Source organism: Heteronotia binoei, chromosome 21, assembly GCF_032191835.1.
Source record: "Heteronotia binoei isolate CCM8104 ecotype False Entrance Well chromosome 21, APGP_CSIRO_Hbin_v1, whole genome shotgun sequence".
Taxonomy (NCBI): Eukaryota; Metazoa; Chordata; class Lepidosauria; order Squamata; family Gekkonidae; genus Heteronotia; species Heteronotia binoei.
Genome location: NC_083243.1, coordinates 36,520,328 through 36,534,169, shown reverse-complemented (window position 1 = coordinate 36,534,169; position 13,842 = coordinate 36,520,328). Strand labels below are relative to the sequence as shown.

The 13,842-nt window shown below is 43.9% G+C and overlaps 1 protein-coding gene across 1 annotated transcript; it reads right to left on the bottom strand.

Annotated features, from left to right (window-relative positions):
• Positions 1-1,068: 1,068 nt before the first annotated feature.
• On the bottom strand, positions 1,069-12,752 carry LOC132588733 (alpha-1-antitrypsin-like). Its single transcript, XM_060261122.1, has 5 exons — positions 12,680-12,752; positions 7,506-8,192; positions 4,502-4,772; positions 3,733-3,880; positions 1,069-1,410 (listed from the first exon to the last, which is right to left on the bottom strand). The coding sequence occupies exons 2-5, from the start codon at positions 8,170-8,172 to the stop codon at positions 1,219-1,221; spliced, it is 1,278 nt and encodes a 425-aa protein (XP_060117105.1). The 5' UTR covers positions 8,173-8,192; positions 12,680-12,752; the 3' UTR covers positions 1,069-1,218.
• Positions 12,753-13,842: the final 1,090 nt, after the last annotated feature.

Below are 13,842 nucleotides of genomic sequence, written 5' to 3'. Positions count from 1 at the left end.
ACCTACCCCACTGTCCAAGGCCCCACTGCAGCCTGTAGGCACCTTCTCAAAATCCCCTTTGACAAAGCTGTGGTGGAGAGGCAGAGAGAGGCAAACTTGGCAATGATGCCAGCAGCAACCGCACCAGGCAAGTTGGGCAAAGAGCTGCTCAGTTGTTGGCTGCATATGCAGGCTGGGAGGGTTGCAAGTAGGGGAGAAACCAGGGGTGGGGAGCCGGCCCGGGGCCTCTAAAGTTGTGGAGGTCCATAGGCCAGTGCCTAGTTGGCCTAATTGTTAATCTGGCCCTGGCCTTTATGCACATTCAGCAGTGCCCAAGGTGTTGCCCACTTCAGTCCAGGAAAGGCAGCTTCCAAGGTGCCTATCATTGACAACAGACATTCTTGGGATTGTACTGCATACAATTCTACCTGAAAATCAACTTACCTTTGTAGTGAAGGCAAGCATGAACAGCTGCTGAGGTTCATGTTATTAACAAGGAACTTCAGTAGCGAGTGTGTATGGAATAAACCAAATAGGAGTCAATTGCACCTTTAAGACCAGCTTAGTCTTAAAGGTGCAATTGACTCCTATTTTGTTCTACTACTTCAGACCAACACAGCTGCCTATTTGGATCTATCTACATGGAATAAACCATAAGACTTTTGCCATGTTATGTACACACTAGAAAACATGCCTTTGAAATGCAAAGCAAACAAGGCTGATAATTTCTTCCCATTAAAGAGCCATCTCCAAAGTGCTGTGTGATCTTCCTCTGAGGATTTTTTTTTTTAAAAAAAACGTTCTATGGTGAGCACTCCCTTGCTGAACCAATCTCACACCTTAATGCTTCAGCGGCCCCACTGAGATGCCTGGACTATACTGCAGCCTCCAGTCAGATCAGGAATGCCCCTTATGGCAGATGGCAACCCAAGGCTCAGGAACAATGGTCTGCCTAAAGTCCCCTGGTGAGTCAGTGGTGGCGCTAAGTTTTGAATGGAGGACCCTGTGGCTCATAGCTCATCATCTTAACCACTAGACTGCATCAGCTGCCATACTGACAATGATGCATTCATTAGATAAGAAATTCTGTACAGGAGAAAGAACAACCGGATTGTTTATTTTTTCACAGACTCCAGGTTATCACATCAGTTTCTTACTTTGCTCTGAAACAAATGCTTTGTATACATTAGGCCAGGACTTGGGCATTAAGTGAGCTTCCTGAGCATACCAGCTGTGTGATTAGTGTTCATTAGGATTCATCAGTTTCCCACAGAATAAGATGGCACGGGTAAAGTGCTCTACAATCATGAATAGGAAGGGCCTGTTGAATTTAAATACACGGGGGAGAGACATTGGAACCCCTTCAATGACAGTGGTGGCAGCAGCTTCAGTGCCATTCTCGTGGATATTCAAATAACCTTTGTGGACAGCCTGCAAGGAAATTAAAAACAAGAGTTAATACTAAAAAGGAAAGGGGTGAGAAAAGTGAGCAACACAAAATTATTTAGGAGATGTTAGTCATATTGTTTTTCTTTGCCTGTGATTTATCCAGGGCTTCTTTTGTAGCAGAAACTTCTTTGTATATTAGGTCATACACCTTTAATGTAGCCAGTCCTCCAAGAGCTTACAGTAGGCCCCGTAAGATGAGCCCTGTAAGGTCTTGGAGGATTGGCTACATCAGGGAGATGTGGCCTAATATGCAAATATGGGAAGAGACAGTCATTATTTTATGATGTTAGTTTTATTTACTGCAGTTTTTCAGAGAGAGAGAGAGATGCTCTTTTTTTATTTATATATGAGTTTAATTACAGTGGTTTTAAATAATTATTCATTGCTTTAGAATTATTTATTGAGACATAGTTATCTAGAACATTTTATGTCACCTCTACATGAAACCTACTTAAAAACTGTGCTTTTATTGTAGGGTTGCCAATCCCCAGGTGGGGGCAGGGGATCCCCCAGTTTGGAGGCCCTCCCCCCACTTCAGGGTCGTCAGAAAGCGGGGGGAGGGGAGGGGAATGTCTGCTGGGAACTCTGTTATTCCCTATGGAGATTTATTCCCATAGAAAATCATGGAGACTTGATCCGTGGGTATCTGGGGCTCTGGGGGGGGCTGTTTTTTTAGGTAGAGGCACCAAATTTTCAGTACAGCATCTAGTGCCTCTCCCCAAAATATCCCCCAAGTTTCAAAACGATTGGACCAGGGACCAATTCAATGAGCCCCAAAAGAAGGTGCCCCTATCGTTCATTATTTTCTATGGAAGGAAGGAATTGAAAAGGTGTGCTGTCCCTTTAAATGTGATGGCCAGAACTCCCTTGGAGTTCAATTATGCTTGTCACAGCCTTGATCTTGGCTCCACCCTTAATGTCTCCTGGCTCCACCCCCAAAGTCTCCTGTCTCCACCCCCAAAGTCCCCAGATATTTCTTGAATTGGACTTGGCAACCCTATTTTATTGATTTGTTCTTTTGTTAGCAACTTTGAACAGTTTCTGCAGAGGCAACAATACAAATAACCTGAGTACCTAAACCCTTTTCCTTCAGTGGGTTTAACACAGTGGGAGACTAATCTTAGCTAGGGTTGCCAGGTCCCAACCAAAAGCCAGCAGGGGACTTACTGGGATGTTCTGGGAGAGGGGAGGGAAGAAGCGTGCCATGCCCATGTCTCTTCCGGTGACATTGGAACATCAGCAAACCTGACAGCAACATGCTCACAACATCCAGAAGTGACACAGGCACATTGGTGATGTCGGGGGTGGCACCCTGGTTTTGAGGAAAAGCTCTGTGATTTGAAGCTAATTCTACCATAAAGTTTTGCCCATAATCCAGAGTGTTGCCCCCCTGGATGTCACTGACATGCCCACGTTACTTTTGGGTGATACAGGCATGTCACATTTGGGGTGGTAATTCTCCTCCAGCTAGCAGCTGGTTAGCACCAGGGGGGAGGCACCAGAAACCAGGAGATCACTCAAATGCCGGGAGGACCTGAAAACACTAATCTTTGCTCCAGGCCTCTATTTTTGGCACATCGTAACTTTAATGAGACACAAGATGAATTGCAAGATGACATGGTTGACCTAAGGAAAGGTGAGTATTGGTTTGTGAGGTCTTTTTTCCCTGAAATTTCAGACTATATGTAAACATAAATGTAAGAACACACTCTTAGAAATCATATCCATATGTATTGTGCAAATAAGAAGCAAATCTATTTTGAAGGGTAAGCTATGAAGGCACTTAGAAAATTCCACCTGTATGGTGAATTATGTTGATGTTGGTCTGCCTATATTTGCTGAGGAGCAAGCAACAGAAGATATGTGATACCCTGCTGGTGTGAAAAACTGAAGAGACAGATAAGGATGGCAGCCCCAGGTGAGACTTGGGGATCCCCTGGAATTACAGTTCATCTCCAGACTAAAGAGATTGGTTCACTTGGAGAAAAACGGATGCTGTACGGGGTGGACTTAATAGCATAGTCCTCAATGAGGTGCCTGTCCTTCTGAAACTCCACCCCCAAATCTCCAGGTGTTTCCAAACATGGAGCTGGCTGGCAACCCTAGCTACATACATCCTGTGGTACATTTGGGCTTAAAATTCAGGTACCAACTGCAAAGGAAGGGGGCAGCTTTTTCTCTGCATAACTTTCCTGACATAAAACAATCCCAGAAGACCCCCCATTTTACCTGCTAGTGGCAAATGTAAGTATTGATAACAGAAGGGGAAGGCTTAATCCCCACAATCAGTTTTTAGAAACATACCCTTGAAATTTTCAAATTGCGCTGCTCAGTGAATCCAGATAGATCTGCTTGGTCCGTGAATACCTCAGTGACACCCATTTCTTGAAATATCTCTTTGACATCAATGCTTGTCTTCAGTGAAACCTTCGGAAGTGACAGCTCTATTAACCTATAGGAAGAAGAGCCAGAGATTGATTGGTTGTTGTTTCTCCCTAAGAGGGCACATAACAGAAGACACATTGAACAGAAAGTTGCATTTGGGCTTAATAAAAAAACTGTGATGACTAAACTGATTTTTATTTTTAAATTTTTTTAAAATGGTATGACATGTTTACAATGTTTTTGGTTGAAAATGCTGATTTAAAATACTATGGCAGCCACAGTATCTTCAGATGAAAATCCTGGCTTCCTTTAAATAATGTGTTGACTTTAAGACTGATCCAAATCACATTGCAACAAGGTGCTGTGATGGATTTAGATTGGCACAAGACTCAGTCCTCTATTCAGAAATTTAACCTTTAGGATATCTGGGGAGTGTACAGAGTCCAGCAAAATGACCTTGCATCTTGAACTAACACCATTTTCAAGAGCAAATCCAGGGACAGAACTGGAACAAGGACAAGAACCAGGAAACTCGGACTGTCCCTAGCATAAATAGGCCCTATGAAATAGCAGCTCAGTGAAGAAATGTAAAACTGAGAGCTGGGCACTGGGCCACTGGCCAAAGACACCTGACAAAGAGTCTCCCCAATCTAGATCTCCCTCTCTCTTAACGCTACCCTTGACTTACCATTCTCTTGCACCAGCCTCCCATTTTAACAGATGTTCTCGCCCCAGGGCCTGTTCCACCTGCTTCAATTTTCCTTCCTTTGGCAGAATGAAGAGTGCTGAAGCACTGCCTTGGTAAGGTATCCGCAACACTTTGCAGCCCAGCTCTTCATCATGATAGTTAGAATAATAGCCGGTCCTGTGCATCATATCCACTTGGACTGTCGTTTCATTATTGACGAAGAAGTCCTCCTTCTCAGTAAACATGGGATTAAAAGGTCTTTGCCAATAACCTTTGGAAGAAAAAGTTGATGGAATATATGATACAGTGTCCGAAGATTTGTTCAAACTTAAATGCAGGCCTCAGATTTAGTGGGAGCTCACGGGAGCGCAGCTCATGAACCTTTCTAAGAGTTCCACTTCTTTCTTCTGAGAGTTCCACCTCCTTGTCCATTGAATAGTATGTGCAGCTGCATAACAATCCCTGGATGAGCTCCACCAACTATTTTTCAACAAAATGACCCCTGCTTAAATGAGTGTTGAAATGTCACCCAAATTCAAAAGCACATCCAGGTCAGAATATGACCAGTCGGAATTTTGAACCTTTTCTTAGTTTAATTTCAGTACTAACTGAGGAAAGAAGATGCTATTGTTTAACAGTTGGATATAAATGGAAGGATTTTAAGGCGACAATGGCTGTTTCCACGTGTTTTGCTGCATCTTGGTTTTCTAAGATTAGCGCTGTTTGAGGGAGAGCATCCACATGATGTTGAACTTTTACTACTCCCGTTTCCAGGTCCTACCCTGCTTTCCTGCAATCTTTCTCTGTTTTGGTATGATCTTTTTGGAAAAAGTGTATTTAAAGGTGCGTTTGGATAGGAAGGTGCACATTTTTCTGATCCCTCCCATATCGGTTTTGTTTTTCTCAACTCAATCCTTGTGGTGGCAATTCCCACACATATGCAACAGAAGGCTTGGGATATTTTAAAATTTGTAATAGCTATATTGCTATAATATTATAACAGAGCATTGTCACAGTATTATTTTACAGCTTTTTAAAATTGCCCTTTTGATTGCAGAGTTATGAAGGAAAAGGCAACAATTGAACATTTCTCTTTATAGCTCTGCAAATAAAAGGAATATTTATTAATTTTATGTCACTTCATTTATACTCCGCCTTTCTCCCAAATGGGCCCCTAAAGTGACTTATGTCATTCTGTCCTTCATTTCATCCTCACAACAACCCTGTGAGGTAGATTAGTCTGAGAGTGAGGGATTGGCAGAAGATCAACCAGCCAGAAAATGAGCTTGGATCATTCAGAATCTCATCTGACACATTAAACATTATATCACATGGGATAGAGACTTACCTTTTAAAAAAAGTATAGTCCTTTAGTTATTACCATTTTAAGAACATAAGAGAAGCCATGTTGGATCAGGCCAATGGCCCATCCAGTCCAACACTCTGTACACACAGTGGCCAAAAACACCCAGGTGCCATCAGGAGGTCCATCAGTGGGGCCAGGAAACTAGAAGTCCGCACACCGTTACCCTTCCCAAGCACCAAGAATACAGAGCATTTTTTAAAGGGCATAGACATAGTCCTCTTTTGGTGAAAGCTATGTGGCAGCAAAGGAGGTCTGAGGCAAGGAAAGGGCAGGGGAAATATCAGTGTGGATGCCCCACTGCCACTGCGAATGCTTCTCCAACAGCAAGAACTACAGAATCATCTCTGCATGGAAGCAATGTCGATTATCAACTTTCCAAACACAACACTGTAATACCCTTTTCTGTCTAAAGCTCCTAAATCTGCCAGTAACCATGCTTGAGACTGCACACAAAACAATACTCACAAACACCTGAGTTTGAAAGAAAGAATGAATGAATAAGCAAGCCTAACTTTACTTGGCAAGGACATAGGTAGGCACTTCTTGTTAATGCATTAGTGTAAAATAGGACTGACAGGTCTCCCCGGCCACCAGAAGGGAAAAGTGGAGGTGGTAGGATTGACAGATCCCAGTTGGATAACATCTGGGCACATGGGGATGGGGCCTGGAAAGGGCTGGGACCTCAGTGGAGCACAGTGCCATAGAGTCCACCCACCATACCATCCATTTTTTCCAAAGGAACTGATCTCTGTAGTCTGGAGATAAGCTGCAATTCTGGGAGATACCAGTTCCCACCTGAAGGGTGGCATCCCTATTGGAAAAATTGTGATGTGCCATCATCACATTAGTGTTTCCTTCTTTTGGCAAGTGGCAGCCAAATGATGATTGCACACATCACCTGCTTTCCCACCTGTGTTGGAAAACACCTGGAGACTTTGGGGGTGGATCTGGGAGAGGGCGGGGTTTGGAGCGGGGAGGGGCCTCAGAATGGTACAACGCCATAAAGTCTAAACTTCAAAGCAGCCATTTTTCTCCAGGGGAACTGATCTCTGCCTGCTGGAGATCATTTGTAAAAGCAGAAGCTCTCCAGGCCCCAGCAGGGGACTGGCAATCCCTCTACTCCTTTGTTATGGGCCAGAAAGTAACCAGAGCCACTGAGTGGATAGAGATCATCCCGATTTTTTTGGGAGGTGGATTTTGCATTATTGAAATCTTTGTTTATATAGCCCTGCTTTATAATAGTTCCTTATGTCACCCTTTCAGTACCAAAAATGGTAAGTGAGGTTCTGCCTCATGGAAGTTTGAAGGCAGGAGAAGAGGAGATACAGTTTGCTGTTGCCTTCCGCTGGCCCCACTGGTGGACCTCCTGATAGCACCTGTGTTTTGGCTACTTTGTATTAGACTGGATGGGCCATTGGCTAATCCAATTGGCTTCTCTTCAATGGTCTTATGTTCTTTACATAGCAACCCTGGTCGTCTTTGGTGATCTTCCATCCAAATACTAACCATGGCCCACCCTGCTTAGCTTGTGAGCTCTGACAACTGAGCCAGTTTGGGCCCAAGAAAAGGTATTACATGGGTTGTGTTCTGTAATAAAATAAGTCTGCTGTGTAATTTGAAAAAAACAAAGCACCTTACCTTGCATGAAGATATAGTTTACAAGAACTATTGCAGTTTCTGGGTCAAGATCGTTCAGCACGTCCACTAATTTCCCATGGGTTTTCTTCTCTATGTAGCTGTTGATGTGTTTCATAGCTTCTTCAGTGTTCTGGAAATTAGTAGGGACAATATCTGCTTGGAGCAAATCATGAGCTTCATCCATGAACTTCTGTTGCACTGGGTATCTGTCAGTTGAGAAAAGGGCATTCCCAACACTCAGCCCACCATGATGAGCACTGGGGTGGTTCAGCAATTGTAGGAGGTGGCGGAAGCCATTACCCATCTCCTCCATGCTGAGCACGGACTTGTTAAAGCCAATCCCTGAAACAATCTGATCTCGCGTGGTCCCTTTAGCTCCCAGGGTCACAAGCATAAAGGCAGTAGAAATGCTCATTGGAGAAAAGAAAATGTTTTTATCAGGAGTCTTGGAAGCTATCTGGCGATAGAATTTAAAAGCAAACTCAGCACTGCTTGGGGCTATCTTGAGACAGGGCAAATGGTCGCTCTCCTGGTGACTTTCAGCTGTGGGCTGGTTATCTGGTGGGTGCTCATGCCCATCATGTCCACCCTGGTGTCCGGGGACATGATGACAGCTGGCAAGAACGCAGAGACCAGCAAGTAACAAGCACAGGTAGAAGTTAGACATGGTGTCCTTTTGGAGAGGATCTGTTAGAAAAAAAAACAAACAACATTCACATTGAAGATTTCAAGAATACAATAAAAGATGTTTATCAGCACTGTGAATAAAATGTCATCTTAAACCTTGCCTTCACATATTAGAGAATAAACAGATCGGGTCTGGGTTCACTACCTGGTGTAATAGTCAGACATGAGTCACAGGTCTCCTCAAAGCATGGTTGGGGATCCCAGTTTGAATTGGGAACATGGCATGCATTGAGCTTCTGTCTTCCCCTCTTCCCATTTTTTCCCAGCCTGGAATGTTCTAGTGGGGTGCTACTGAGCCCAGGGAAGATACTTATGTGAGTCCCAGGGAACATGCAAGTCTCTCCAGTGGGCCAAATAAGACCTCACCCCCAACAGCATGGGAGTGAAGAATGAATTCCTTTATGATTCAGTCACAGCCCATGCCAGAATTTAGAGCTTGTGACTTGTTCCTAATGATACTCTGGTTGGGGAATCCACTTGTGTGTTGTATAATGTGTGAATTGGTGGTTCACATGTCTTGAAGTGGCTGGCTCTGACACCACCTCTTGCTATGTGGGCTGCTGTCTGGGCTTCCTCCTCGGTAGCAGATAGGAGGTCACTGAATCCCTGTAGGCCACAAAGTCTATATTGGTAAATGTGCTAGAAAATGAAACTTTGAAGCAGTTTTAGTAAATACAACACAACAAGGCTGTCTAAGCAGGCTGTTTTGAATGCATTTTAGGGGTGAGCAAATGTTCTCTAGTCTTTTTTCTTCTTTTCTTCTTTCATGGCTTTGAATGTGGGTTTGGATTTGAGCTTTTCTGCGGTTGACTTTGTCGATTTCTTTATATTGTGTATGGTGCTGATTTTTCACTGCATCTTGCTTCTCTATACAATGCACGTGTAATGTAGAATGCCTGTGTCATGTAAAATTGACTTACAGACAATGTCAAGATATTGGGAGGGGTTAGTTATGTGAGAAAACCATAACTGGCATAAAAATATTAATTTGCAGAACTGAATTCAAAATGGAATTATTATTTTTTTTTCAAGATTGAAACAACGTGGAAAAGAAATACAGAATTATTCTTAGGGGCTAGGAACCACCAGCAGTCAGTGAAGCATTTGTTTATCTTCTTCCAGTATGGTACACTGGTTGGAGGGTCAGACTAGGATCTAGATGAGCAGGGTTCCAACTTCCCCTGAACATCACTATGTGATCTTCAAGCCTAGCCTATCTCATAGGGTTCTTGAGCAGAAGAAGAAGATATTAGATTTATACCCCGCCCTTCACTTTGAATCTGAGTCTCAGAGTGGCACACTTTCTCCTTTACCTTCCTCCATCACAACAGGCATCCTGTGCGGTAAGTGAGGCTGAGAGAGTTCTTTCAGAAGCTGCCCTTTCTGTGAGAGCTATGGCTGACCCAAGGCCATTCCAGCAGCTGCAAGTGGAGGAATGGGGAATAAAGCCTGGTTCTCCTGGATAAAAGTCTGCACACTTAATCATTATACCATAATGAAGCCCTGAGCTCTTTGTACAAAGAGTGGGATTGAAATGGATAATATTGTCATCATTTGAAATCCAAATGTAGGGTTTCCAACCTCCAGGTGGCACCTACAGATTTTCTGCTATTACAGTTGGTTTCCAAATGACCAAGATCAGTTCCCCTGGAGAAAATGAGTGCTTTGGAGGATGGATTATGTGGCATTATAACCTGCTGAGATCCCTCCCTTCCTTAAACCTCACCCTCCCCAGGCTCCACCCCTCAATTCTCAATGCAGAGCTGGAAGTTGGGCTATGCGGAAGCCTTTTTGCTCCTCTTCTTTATCTGCAGCTGCACCAGCTAAAGGGAAACCACAAAATACATATGCCAACAGTTGTCAAAGGTAATTCAATGAAGAAATTCCAACTCTGTAGCACGATAATAAAATGTGTGTATCACCTAAAGTACACTATCTCTGCAAAGTACAATATCAATGCAACTTTTGGCACCGTTTGAAATTTTCCCATTTGTAGGACACTGGAACTTAGTCCTGTGGATGTACAAGCTCTACAGACACTCTCCTTGTTTGGCTGTAATGTTTCTGTTCCCTGTGATTATGATGTGAATAATGACACAGAGATATTGTACTTGAGCTCTGTGATCCCACAAATTAAATAATGCACTCCAGTCCACTTTCAATGCACTTTTCAGCTGGAGTTTACTAGTTCACACAGTAAAAATCCAGTTGGAAAGTGGATTTAAAGTGCATTATTTAGTGTTTGTGTGATCACAGCCTATGTGATATAAACATTTTATTATAATGATACAGTTGGAATTTCTTCATTGCATTACCCCTGGGGGGAGGACACCATTATCTGTAGTTTTAGTAAAACAGCATAAAAAACCTCCGCTAATTAGTAGCATTGCCAGTCTCCCAGGGGGCCTGGTCAGGGGGCCTATTGTTCCTCCAGAATTCTCACTGATCTCCAGACTACAGAGATCAGTTCCCCTTGAGAAGATTTAGATTCAAGTCCAGAAGCACCATAGAGACCAATATGATTTTCAGGAGATAAGGTTTTGAGAGTCAAAGCTCCCTTTGTCTGACCCCTGACAGCTTCAGAGGATGAATTCAGCAGAATTGGAGTTTGTTTTTAGACTGTTGCATTGTTTTATTACATGTATCTGATTTTAACTTTGTATTATTGACTGTTGTAACCCATGGCTCAGAGTGGTAAAGCTGCAGTACTGCAGTCTGAGCTTTCTGCTCACAACCTGAATTCGATCCTGGAGGAAGCTGAGTTCAGGCAGCCGGTTCATGGTTGACTCAACCTTCCATCCTTCCGAGGTTGGTAAAATGAGTACCCAGCTTGCTGGGGGAAAAGTGTAGATGACTGGAGAAGGCAATGGCAAACCACCCCATAAAAAGTCTGTCGTGAAAACATCATGATGCAATGTCACCCCAGAGTTGGAAATGACTGGTGCTTGCAAAGGGGACTACTGTTACCTTTTTTTTAACCTGCTCAGAGCCCTTCCGGGAAAGGGCAGGCTATAAATTGAAATAAATAAATAAATTCTATGACATCATATTCTTGCTGAGCTCCCTCCCCCCTCCAGCCTCTGTTCTCCCCAGGCTCTGCTCCCAAATCTCTAGGAATCTCCCAGCCCAGAGCTGGCAACCCTGCTAATGATGCCCTGTAGTCTGGAGATCTGTTTAAGCCTATATGCCATACCTACATGCATTGGACTGCTATGATTCAAGGATAGGGCTGCCAGGTCAGTGTAGAAAATACCTGGAGTCTTTGGGGATGGAGCCAGAAGAGAGCGGGTTTTGGGGAATGGAGGGGCCTCAGCATGGTACAAAGCCATAGAGTCCAGCCTTCAAAGCAGGCATTTTCTCCAAGAGAGCTGATCTCTGCTGGCTGGAGACCAGCTGTAAAAGTGGGAGATCTCCAGGCCCCACCTGGAGGCTGGCAACCCTTTTCAAGGGTGTGAGGGAGGACTCTCAGTTATATAATTTCTCTATGAAATTACATGAAGCAAGACCGACCATTTAGTGCTAATTAAAACAATTTTATCTTCTTTTTTCTCTGGTGAATACATTTGTAGATCACACTCCCGAGTCAAAACCTTCCTTGGTGGAGTCTGATGCTCTGCTATCAGGAGCTGCCTGGGAATGGCCCACAAATGAGTCCAATTGAACAGCCCAGACCTGGCAGCTCTTCAAGAGCCCTTGGACCGGGGGTGGCCAAACTGAGGCTCAGAAGCCACATGTGGCTCTTTCATACACATTGTGTGGCTCTTGAAGCCCCCACCACCCCATTGGCCAGTTTGGAGAAGGCATTTGTTTCTTTAAATCCCTTCTCCAAGTCAAGCCAACCAACATGAGGAGGGGTTTGGAGAATGCATTTAAAGTTCCTTTCTTTCTACCTCTCCCTCCCCTCCCCCATCTACTTTCTTTCTCTCTGTCTCTCTCTCACTCTCATGTTCATGTCTTGCAGCTCTCAAACATCTGATATTTATTCTGTGTGGCTCTTACATTAAGCACGTTTGACCACCCCTGCCCTGGACTCTGTGGCACTGACAATGGAGGCTGGCTCATCTTCTGTCTCATCTTACAAAATGGCAACAGTGCAAGAGGAGACAACTGGGGAGAAAACTGATAACCCCTGAGGGGTCTGAACTGAGGGTCTGGGCAGAGTAGCTGAGGCTTGGCCACCAGCAGCCCTCCAGGGCAGTGGCCCACTGGAAAGTTTCTCTGAGGGTTAAACAATCAATCTGCCCCTCTTTTCTGCAGCTTTTCTGTCTTGAGACCACAGCTGAGCCAATATGGAATCACTCCATATTTCTCCTGTGGTTAAAAATATACCTATGACTTGGGAAAGAGGATGGGCATAGTGAAATTGAGCCTCAATTGAAAAATTGTTAACAAGTTCACCCAGTGAAACCCATCAGCTCTTGTCCAAGTCATTCTGACCAGCAAACACCTGTGATACCAAAGTCAGAAAACGATCTTTCAGTACTCACATTACAGTCAGAAGTGTCCACCAGAAAATGAGGGGCGAGACAGATCTCTGTGTTGCTCTGTCATTTATAGGGTGAGACACTGTTGAGAAATGTGTGCTTTCCATTAAACATTAAGCAGAGACAATATAGATTGACCCAAGAAGGACAAATATTGATCAAGAGTTATTTTTCATGGACACCAGAGGTCCTAAGTTCATTGCTGGTTGTTTCTTAAAACAACCTACTCTAGCAAATAGCACACTTTATTGTAACTTCCATTTCTGGCACCAAATCAGGACAAGTCACCTTTCTTGGGACTTAGTGTCCAAGAGGAGCTATCTGATAATAAGGTTGTAATCCACAAAGAAGTAGAGTTTGCTTGAAAATAGAAGAAGAAGAAGATATTGGATTTATATCCCGCCCTCCACTCCGAAGAGTCTCAGAGTGGCTCACAATCTCCTTTACCTTCCTCCCCCACAACAGACACCCTGTGAGGTGGGTGGGGCTGGAGAGGACTCTCACAGCAGCTGCCCTTTCAAGGACAACTTCTGCCAGAGCTATGGCTGACCCAAGGCCATGCTAGCAGGTGTAAGTGGAGGAGTGGGGAATCAAACCCGGTTCTCCCAGATAAGAGTCCGCACACTTAACCACTACACCAAACTGGCTCTCCTACACCAAACTGGCCCTCCTAAAAATAAGGTTGGCAACCTCCAGATGGGGACTGGGGATCTCCCAGAATTACAACTGAACTCCAGATCACAGAGATCAAAATTATACCTCAAACAATTTTTAAAAATTGTATACTAGACTGAAAGACAAATTAGACATCCTCCTGGGAGACCTATGACTGATTCCTCCTCCCAGATTTTTAATGCTTAATAGGAGATGTTTAGGGACGCCATTCTAATCAAGGTGCAGGATTGAAGGAAGAGAGGATTTAACTTTCCCCTCTATTCAGTTTCACTAGTCAAAGCTGACACCCCCCCTCCGATGCTGATATTCACTTTTTCTTTAAAGGTTTAATAGTCATGCAGTTGCAAAGACCCACTCTGAAGAGTACTGGGAATTGCTAATTAACTTCAGACTAACTGGAGCTCTTCCTGCTTTCTTAGCTGTCGTATAGTCATAGCTGCCCTGTTCACAGATCTGTATCATTAAGTACAAGCAATGTGTGATGAAGTGGA